Source organism: Lepeophtheirus salmonis, chromosome 4 (genome assembly GCF_016086655.4).
Source record: "Lepeophtheirus salmonis chromosome 4, UVic_Lsal_1.4, whole genome shotgun sequence".
Lineage (NCBI taxonomy): Eukaryota > Metazoa > Arthropoda > Copepoda > Siphonostomatoida > Caligidae > Lepeophtheirus > Lepeophtheirus salmonis.
Window position 1 is genome coordinate 15,817,021 of NC_052134.2, and position 11,197 is coordinate 15,828,217.

Below are 11,197 nucleotides of genomic sequence, written 5' to 3' on the forward strand. Positions count from 1 at the left end.
TTGTTTTGCCTCAAAAGATAGAAAATTGCAGTAATTAACTCCGGGAAAACAAAAGGTAACGGCGTAGAGTCATGCACATATCACCACGCCTATGAGAGCTCTAATTATCGACCAATGAGGAGGGGAAAGGAATTGCTCCACTAGTCCTCCCCCCTCTCTCTTTCCCTATGTTCATCGTATTTGCCATTACTGCGGGGGATATCTGCGATGATATCTGTAAGTTTATATGTTCCATTGATTTAAGAGAGATGAATCTACAAGAAAATGTCATCGTGTTATTTATATTTAATTCTTTGCTTTTTGAATTTGTAATTGTATCTTTATGTATTCAAAGCCTTCTTATTAAAAGAAGGGAAAAAACTGGTTCCGCGCGCGAAAGTGACTCAAAAGCGGGCTAATACGTTTTTCTTTTTCTTTTTCTCCCGACAGCGGACTTGTGAGTGTATGTGTTGTGTGTGTGGAAACACACACACACGAAAAAGAGAGGAAAAAAGAAGAAGAATATTCATCAGTCAGTCAGTTTGATCGTTCGTTCGTTGTATCGTAATAAACAGTGAAATAATGTGTAATGCCAATTGTGTTCACGAAATACAATGTGTTGTGATAGAGTTGTAGACTTTAAAGCATCCCCCTGCAATCCCTCCAGCACCTCTACCATCTCCACCTCATCATCCCCTCCGGTGCACTCCATGCATTCCAACGTTAAGCTCGAAGTGTCGTATCCGGATAATACATCAGTATCCTCTGGCTATGTAGTTCCACCGCAGCAAGGATCCCAAACCACGGTGACAACCTCCTCGTCCTCATCATCGTATCTCTTGAATCGAGGAGTAGAGCCTTCTACAAACTATGGTACAGATCCCTACTCCACTCCTCCGGACCCATTCCTCACGTCTCCACCCACCTGGACTTACCCCCCACCAAATCCTCCTCACTTCAACAACCTTCATGGACAATCCTTCCGCTACATGCGAACTCCTTCCAATCTCATGAAAGAAGTCACTTGTATGTGGATCGATCCAGAGTCGCTGAAACGCACTCCCTGCTCTCGCTCTTTCTTCTCCATGCATGACATTGTCACACATATCACGGTGGAACATGTGGGTGGTCCAGAGATTGCAAATCACACTTGCTATTGGGATAACTGCGCGAGGGAGGGACGACCCTTTAAGGCCAAATATAAACTTGTGAATCATATTCGGGTGCATACGGGAGAGAAACCCTTTCCTTGTCCCTTTTCAGGCTGTGGAAAGATCTTTGCTCGTTCCGAGAATCTTAAAATCCATAAGAGGACACATACAGGTGAGTTACTTTTATGTATAATTCATAATATTTTGGGGATGCTCCGTGGATGTATGTAGGGCAGAGAGAGAGAGAGAATGAAAGAGAGACACTCACGCACAAAGAGATTGTAAATACCGATTTCTATTCTATCAATCAGGGAGTTCATCCTGAATGACTTTGGAACAATTTGAATATTGTTAGGTCCTTGAGCATTTTAACATCATTTTTGAGAGTTTTAAATAAAGCATCCATAAACATCGGATGGTCTTTTTGCAAGATATTCTAAGAACGGTAAATTATTATAATGTATAGTTACCTCCCATCTGCCGGAAATTTAATTGATTGTCATATAAAAACTGTCATCAGTGTTTTAATTAGAGCTCATGTCATGGATGATATCAAAGTATCCTTTCATCACCTGCAAATCCTCGTATTCTTATACTGCATCCATATTTTGCCCTTTAACACAAAAGTAAGCAAGAATGATTTTTCTGAAAATAGAGTGTGGAATTCATCTTTATTCTTCAACCAAGAATTAATTTTTATCAATTTGTATTAACAATTTTTTCTTATTTACCCTATGGGTCTGTTGCAAATTTGAACGGGCCATATCGGGGCCAATATAAGTCCCTTAAATCGAATGAATATTCTTAAATATAGCTAAATTTCAAGAGTATTTTAGCCCATGCCTTAAGTTGATGGTCTCAAATATGTCATTGAAATTTTGGGCTGTATGTATACGTATATGAGGTATAAATATAAGTTGGTATTTTCTTGATTTTTGTTCAAGATTGTTTTGAGGTTGACACACCACATATGTAAAGTTTTGAATCATAATCAAGACAAATGACCAACAGACAAATAAACAAGCAACACAATACCCCCCAAAATGTCAATAAAAGGTTTGAATTCATTACCATTTAGAGTGAGAAGGATTTTTTCCTTTTCTTTCCTTCTCTCCAAAATGGAATGTTTATTAGGAAAGAACCATTTCATTGAGTAAGATTTTTTTTTGAGTTTATTCTCCTCTTCTATGGATGTATGTAGTCTCATAAATCACTTCCTATAGGAAGCTGCTGCGCTGCTTCTAACGTCAACTCCGGGAAAAAGAGTAATTTAGCAATTTTTTATTTTCTTTTTGAGATTGCAATAAAAAATATTATTATTGTGCCCAAACAATGGGTGTGAGATGGGGATGTAGGGGGAGTGTGGAGTAGGGTGGGGTGGATGTATTATTCATTCATCCTTCTCTTCAAAAAACTATCAAATACATAGAAGAATATATCTACAAACTATTAAAGAGAGGTTTGTTTAATGTATGAGTAAATAACGTTTTTACCAAGTTTTATTTCTAATTAAAATGTAAATATATATATATATATATATGAAGCGTCAATAGAAAATAAATCTTGAACAAAAATAATATAACTATTAAATGACATGTAACTTCATGAACACCCCAAAATTTTATAGACAACTTCTGTCAATTATCCGCTTTAACTTAGTATCCAATTAATTCAACGGGACAATTGCATAAATCTACGGAACTTAATTTTATTACTCCTTATGTAATTTGTATTACTTTATCTCATTATCTTAACGAACCTTATTTGATTTAGTATATTTACTTTTTATCTCTAAGGATTCCTGATCGGGCTTTATATTAAAGTACTCTTTTTAATTTTTGTTTCTCTACAAGATATGTTTTAATTAATTTTTCATGGTATGTTATATTATTAACATGTATTTGAATAATCTATAACAAAAATCCAGAAAATAATAAATAAGAACATATTCAGCCCCCTGTCTCATGAACATATTTCGACCAACTATTGGTTTTTTACTCATATTTCTGAGGTGAGTTGTGATACTTAAAAATAATGTTAACTATTATTTAGAACCTTCATTTTGATTTATGGTTCTCAATTTGGCTCCGATATGTTTCCTTTTAATTACATTAAATCTATCTTTTTTTTTTTAAAAAATGATTTTATTGTAATGATACATTTTTTCAACTTTCATTTGCAATTTATGTTGTTTCCGAAGGATTAATCATAATAATTTGTTCATCGAAATGGATGATAGTTATTCGTGGAAGAATACAAAATATGTGTAATCAATTCTCTATTTTTTGACCAATCATTCTAGCTTGTTTTTTTGTTGACGAGTTACATACATATCTTGTCTGTAGGTTTTATTGTCAGTTTTTCTTCTTGTTTGGAACTAAGAGACGTTTGTTGCTGTTGCATTGCTGGAAGAAAAGTCAACTATGTTTAACGATGTTGATATTCAACCAAGATGCATTTTTGAGCATCACTAACATGTTATTCTCATGGTTCATAGCATTATATGTGTGTACTTATTCAACTCTTTAATGACCTCTTCTTGAGTTCGGTGCATGTATGTACTCCGTATACCTACGAAGTAGAAAATGTCTCCAACAGAGACTTGCATTCATAATAGAATAACAATAACGCAAAGAATACAATCTTATTCTATTGTATTCTTAACGAGTGGCACCTCTTATTCTTCTTCTTCTTCAAGGTTGACCTTGAAGGAGATATGTAATATACATATATATATTGTTCGGTATACCCGTTCTACCTATACTGGTACCGGGATACTAACGTATTAGAGGTACTTGATTCCTCCAAATAAAGGAATTCTTAAAGTTACTACACAAAAATTATTGCATTGTTTTCTTCTCTAAAAAAATTTCATTTAGCGAAATTCAGGCCGGGGGAAAAATTATAACTCTAAAATTATGCAATTTTTTCCTCCAAATCCCCAAAATAAAAGTCTGCAAACGTCCCTTAATATTCCCTCAATACTCTCGATTCTATTTTTATGTTTAGTATAAAAAGTACTCCTCCTTTCAAACATATCTGGACCCATATTTCAGACCAGACTGCGATCTAATACTGTGGATCGTTTATTGATATTGTAGGTCGAAATTTGTTTTCCCGTAAAATAATAACAATTTATTTCTCCTAAACAAGTCATTTTTGTAGGAACTGATTTTTTTTTCTTTGTGTGTACCAAATTTTATTACAAAACCTCTCGAGACGGAACTAGAACTGAATTAATTGAGTTTAAAAAATTATATAATAATGGTGTCAGACCCATCTATAATTTTGGACCGAACCCCTGACTTTTTTTCATTTTTTTAAATGATTGCATGTGAGATGATTCAAAGTAAGTTGTTAACTTTTGCAGATGTGTTGCTCCTGCTAACTTTTGTGTGTTTCCAGACGATTGATTTTTTATAATAGAGTGGAGTCCATGAAATGCAACCTCAAAACACACACAAAAAAGATTATTTCTGCGTCAATTCCCAATACATAATAATTCCTTCCATTGTTGTGCGGGAATTAAGTGATGTGTTGAGCTGAAAAATAGTCACAAAAACTCCTTCACCTTTGTAGGATATTTGATACCTTCTAGGTAGTATCCAATGGACATTCTTGGGTAGTTACATACCCATTATATATATAGGTACATGTCATCTGATAAGGAACTGGAAAAAGAAACAAATCTGCCCTCCTCCCTAAAAAAAAAAAACTCCTGTATTTTCGTTGCACAAGATTCATGTTTAGTACTTCTCATTACACTCGTAATACCCAGAGACGATATGTGAAAAAAGGTGGAAATCCTCACGATTGTACATTTAAAAAATATTTAGAATGGTTACAAAGCAAGGTTCTTATAAATTATTTATCTCTATTTTGGGCATTTCAAGCCAAAGCTTTATACAAAGTCGCTAAACGGACCACTTAGCTTGAATAGCATTTATATTCTCCCCTTCTGCAAGATATCGCTTTTGATCATAGCACAGATAATATCCTATTAAATTTTTCCTACATGACATATACAACTCTCGTGTCCATTTGCGGAATCAACCTTATTAGTTCAGTTATATAGGTGAATTCATGGAGGTTTCAAAGTCAGTTATAGAGTAATATTCAAGAATACTGGACCCCCTAGTGGGCAAAAAAATGATTAAGTAGCCTAGAATATTTGGACAAATATTGTTCTTGTGGTCTTTGTTTTGTTACTTGAATTGATTCAGGAGAAGATTCATACAAAAAATTGTTTGAAGGAAATAATGAAAAATAATGCAAGGAGTAGGGTTGAGGGGCGGTAGACCCCCACCCAAAATTAAGGATTTCTTCCTTTTTACTAGAAAATTTAATATTTGATTATTTTTAAAATTCAATATTATAATTTTTTCCCCAAAAATTTCTACTATTGAAAATTAATTTTTCTAATTTTTTGTGAAGAGCTGCGGATTTTTGAAATTTTTTTCCAAAAAAAAATAATTTTTTGTGAATAACTGTGGATTTCGTAAATTGTTTTAATTTTTGTATTTAAAAAAAAATAACAATAATAATCCCCTAGACGCCCCTAACTAGTGTTTATCCTTGATTGTCAATAATATAATTAAATAGAAGAAAACTATGGCATTTGCAGGAGTACTCCCTTACCTCAACAGAGGGCACCCTCCTAATAACTATAGTCAGCAGATATGTCCTTTATCAAAATATACCGAATATACTTTTTTTTTACATTATGCACTCGTTAGACAATGGTTGGATCTCTAAACTGTGAGTGGTGACTGTATGATGGTTGCAGATTTGTGTCGTTCTCATTTCCCCCTCAAAAGTATAATAAATTATATTGTGCATTATATTAAAGCATCATCATCCATCATTTTTGAGGACAATGTCTGTATGTCGTTTGTTTGTTTGTTTACAAATAAATATGAAAAACCGATTCTTTTTTTTTTCAAAAGGCATACAAACATAGATCAAGTGAGTGGTGGTCCTTTGACAGATGGCTCCATTCATACGCCCGTCCATAAAAGTTGAAAAAAGGATTTGATTACTAGTCATGTTGTATACGTACGCACACGTGACCTCTTTTGATTGAATGCCATGCAAAATCTTTATTTATTTTTAACTAGAAAAGCACGTGATATCGTGTATCCAAAGCTACATATATGGCCACGGCGTTGCCCATAGATGATCCCTTTTAGGAAGGACAACTTCAATTTTGCCCGAATATAATTAAATAATTCATTACCAATTTGTGGGTAGGGTTTTATATTCTATTAAATACATTTTAAGAGATATTTGTGAATTTTATTCACAAATATAGTAAATTAATTCCCTCATTTCCCCTAATTTCCGGGACATTCTTTTTTTACACTCATAGCGTTACCCCACTTATTTAAAAGTGTATATCTCAAATTTGGTTATCTGTCAATTTTTTAACTTCTCTTCCTTCTAATAACGGAATACATTATATGTTGATTGGTTCAACAATTTGAATAAGCTCATGTCAAGGGCTGTGAACAATTACCACAAATTAATTATCAAATAATAACTCCATATTTGAAAAGATTTGCCTAACAATTACATACTGATTCCTGGGCTTTTTTTTCTATGGTCCTTTAAAAAAAGTTCCTACAACCAAAAAAACGACGTGTAGACCTATATAGCTTTTCAATGGCCTCATTTTAGAAATTGGTCATCTTCGAGTCACAAAAGTCTCAATTTTATTCTAATAAATATTCTGTTTGTGAACGGAAAACAGAATAAATTATTGTCAGGAATTGAACGTCATAATAATACTTCCAAATGATTTTGAGTTTGCTCATTTTTTTAAATTGAAAGGTTACGAGATAACGACCTACTTTGGATATATAGTACATTATATGTACGTTTATATAACATATCTACGTCATTTTCATATTTATTATGTTGATTTCAAGGTGTGGCAGGTCTCTGTTGCTGCGTTGCCTTCTTTCAAACTTGGATAGGTGCAAGAGAAAAGGCTCCGCCTAGTGAATATAAGCAGTACGAAGTACTGACTTGCTTCAATCAGAGTTTTTTTTGTTTTTTTGTTCTATGTATTCCTCTTTTAGAAGGAATAAATTTGTATAATTTTTAAATAATCATTTCATGGGTATAAATAATAACCAATGATGCCCACGAAAAAACCATACAATACTAATATACCCAGAAAATTGAAGAGAGAACGAAAAACACAAAATAAAATAAAAACTAGTTCGTGATTCACGAAATATATTAAACTTTTCTTTCTTATTTTTTTATTATTTAAATAAGTTCAAAGTTAGTATATAGTTCATAATAGGTACTCACAAAAAATGATCCGGCAGTGTATATAGATATTTGGTAAATGAAGGGAGGCAGGAAGGAAGGAATCATACCCGAATTTAATAGCACATTTAATATTACTTAAGTCGATTTTGTAGTTTTTGTTATTGGTGGAAGGATTATATAATGGGTAACCTTCACTTATACACATATTTAGAAGAGAAAAAAGGTCGGAATTTGATTCAAAATCATAATTTATCCATTATGCTATTAGGGAGATTTGTGAACGCTATTAGAGCGCCTTACATGACACATTATTTATAAAGGCTATAAACCTGCAAAATGTATACTATAAAAACCGGATTACCATAAAATAAATACATACATAAAACAAATCTCTCTCGCAATCTCTCATTCCTTCCTTGTATAATCTCCCCCCCCCTTCTTGCAAAGAAAAAATAATGACAATTACGTTGTTTCTTTTTGTAACATCGTTGCACGTGTGGAAGTCTTCCTCCGTTCTCTTGTGTTTTTTTTTATGACAATAATCTATAATTCATTGCATCCGGAGATATGTTCGTTCCCGAAAAAATAGAACGTTCAAAGTGTGTTTGTGTGTGTGTATACGAAAAGGAGATGGAAAAAACCACGGGATGCTCCCTCCTTCAGCCATTGATCTACCATGTATCACTCTCTACTGAAAAATCAATGGGGGAACTTAGTTAGTATCTTTATTAGGCTCATAATATCATGTTTGGATTTTAAAACATTGCATAAAACCTATACAAAAACTTAGAAATTCTTGAACAAATTATTTTCAAACAATGATATACAAACTTTATCCTCAAAATAATATGAATACATGAAAATGTATTCATAAAGTCTTAATTTTTACTTCTGTGGATTTACCCGAATTGGTTCAAAGTGGCAGTGCTACGAATTAAGGGTACATATTGGTCCTTATAATTACTAAAAGGGTCTTCAAATGAACCAACGTTAATCATATTGCTCTGTGACCTACTGTACTCTTTTTCTCCAAGACTAGCATGTGTTGAAAATTGACTTGAATTGAAAAAAATCAAAAATTTTAATATTCTAAAACAACATGAATAAAAATCTGTTACTGTTTTATTCATGATGTATTAGCACCTTCTTCTGAAACCGATAGTAACTCTTTTTTTCGAAAGCAATACACGTCATTCTAAAATATAGCAAAACCTGGAATAAATGAGCTTTTGGTGTATTATAATATTATATTTTACATGGGTGAAGTGGACTTAAAGGCAAAGAACAGTCCACTTTGTTTTTGCAATAAAAGAAAAATTATATTCTAATTGAAACGTATTTTCTCCCTTGTTTTTGCCCAGGTGTGTTTTTAGATATTTGTATTTAATAAAATTTCAAAAGCCGATAATAAAACATGACTAATTTGAGTTATTTTCGACTCCAAGAATTTAGTTTTGTATATTCTATATTATTTATGATGGTTCATTATTTGAATCCTTATTAAATAATTCAAAAAAAAAAAAAAATCTGCAAAATATTTTTAATACCTTTATTTTATATAATCTGGGCTTTATAATACCTATAAGTATATACATACATCTGAATGGGAAGGGGAGCTTTGATAAGAAGATTTTACTCATAACTAAGAATTAAGTAACCCATTTCATATCATAAAAACAACGATTTTTTTTTTTGTTAAATAATAATACAATGAGAGTCACATTTTTTTCCTAAGCTCATCATGACCTTAACGGATTTTTTCTTGTCTTGTTTTTTGAAGAAAAAAAAGCGAAATAACAAGAACAACAACAAACGATGCTCAATACGGATCCATCCATATAAATAGGTATTCTAATTAAGTAACCTTTGGAATGTTAATGAAAAAAAACACACATATCAGGTATGTGTTAGAAAGGAAAATAACAGAGGACGTTACACACACACTCTCTCTCTCTCTCTTTGACGCCATCTTTTTTTTCTTTTTCTCTTCCCTTTTTTTTCTTCTTTCCTCTCCTTTTCAAATGAAATTCCGGAATATTTTTTAAATTTCAATCTTGTAAATTCAATTGTATTTTGGGGGAATCTCTTAATAGGAAAATACGAGACTAACTTGGCCCGTTTACTCTCTCTCTCTCTTGCGCATGAATAGGTCCAACTGTCTATGTATTGTTGTTGTCTATCCAGAAAGCAAACAAATTTCATTGTTCTATCCCTACACTTGAATGAGATTTATCCGGCTCATTATTATAGTTGTTGGAATATTTTGTTATGTATTCCATATTAATTCTAGTTTATATTGAAGATGGTTAATAATATAGGGACGATGGACGACGTTCCACTGTCAATAATAATGTAACAACAACAACAAAAAATAATAATGGGCGGATTTCGTTCAAATAGAGGGCTGATATCCAGTGATTACGTACTTTTATCGTCATTGTATTTATATTTTCTTTTCTTTTTCTAGGAGAAAAGCCTTTTAAATGTGAATTTGACGGTTGTGAGCGACGATTTGCCAACTCTTCGGATCGTAAAAAACATTCTCATGTCCATACGTCAGATAAACCCTACAACTGCAAGGTCAAGGGCTGTGATAAGTCCTATACCCATCCATCCAGTTTGCGGAAACATATGAAGGTAAGTACCTTTGCTATAGTTTAACAATGATGGATACTTATTATTTCATATACTCCTTCTTTCAGGTTCATGGAACTGATTGTGAATATGACACAGATGAGTCCGAGGAGACTTCTGCCTCTCCTGTTTCTTCTTCAGGACACAGAAGTCCCACAAATACCACTATTAAAAACAATGGGATCTCTAATCCCCCAGTTTCATCTCCTTCCTTACCACATCCACCACTTCACTCACAACCTCCGCTCATGGACTGGTACACTTCATCAACTGGAGGAGGAGCTCCTCTCCCTCAGACCCATTCCCTTCATCATCCACTCCAACCCCACGGGTATCAACCAGGATATCAGCAGAATATGCATCTCTCACATTCCGGCAACAACCAAATTCTACTTCCACAGAGTCAGCAAGGGCATCATTTGAATGAGCCTCCACATCAACCTGGTAGCCTGCCCACACCACCACTCTCGGATCATCCACCATCCCCTCTTCTCATGGGTATGACACAGCTCAGTTCACAAAGTCCTTATTATCCTCCCAGTACAACGAGTCCGAATACTACTTCGGATCCCGGCCTTCATCATCCTCATTATCATCCTTCGTATCATCATCACTACCATCATCCAGGAGCCTCTTTGTCCCATCATCCTTCACATCATCACCATTCTCATCATACTCATAGCATTGGTGGCCTTATCGGCTCCGCACAATCATATTAATAACAACTTTGTCAGACATACAAACATATTTATTATTATTTTCGGACAATCAAAGACATTCCGTGTATTTTCGTACCGATCTACATATTACTATATACCTTTATAACATTGCATAGATTAATTATAATATAATATATACATATTATTATCATGAATATATTTCCGCACACACTTTTTGACAAAAGTTTTTTAATAATTATTACAAGAGTTCGGATCAAGTCTTTATGTAACAAGTCCAAGTCTAATCCAGAGTACTGATTCACAGGACCAAGTCAAATTCCTCCTCTTCAATATTTTTATCGAGTCTACAGTTTTTTGTTTTTTTTGGAAATAGTTTCAATTCAATTATAATTACCCCTTCCAACGAAGTTGAACAGAGGTTATATTTTTGCCCATGTTTGTTTGTTTGTAAGTCGCCAGGAGTACTGTAAAAGT

General features: G+C 33.4%; 1 protein-coding gene across 1 annotated transcript; it reads left to right on the forward strand.

Annotated features, from left to right (window-relative positions):
* Nucleotides 1-451: 451 nt before the first annotated feature.
* Nucleotides 452-10,946, forward strand: LOC121116908 (uncharacterized). Its single transcript, XM_040711216.2, has 3 exons — nt 452-1,302; nt 9,877-10,046; nt 10,112-10,946. The coding sequence occupies exons 1-3, from the start codon at nt 594-596 to the stop codon at nt 10,760-10,762; spliced, it is 1,530 nt and encodes a 509-aa protein (XP_040567150.1). The 5' UTR covers nt 452-593; the 3' UTR covers nt 10,763-10,946.
* Nucleotides 10,947-11,197: the final 251 nt, after the last annotated feature.

Coding starts and splice junctions, on each gene's coding strand:
- LOC121116908 (XM_040711216.2), top strand. CDS start 594: ATGTGTTGTGATAGAGTTGTAGACTTTAAAGCATCCCCCTGCAATCCC. Junction 1,303..9,876: donor CCATAAGAGGACACATACAG/GTGAGTTACTTT, acceptor TTCTTTTTCTAG/GAGAAAAGCCTTTTAAATGT. Junction 10,047..10,111: donor GTTTGCGGAAACATATGAAG/GTAAGTACCTTT, acceptor TCCTTCTTTCAG/GTTCATGGAACTGATTGTGA.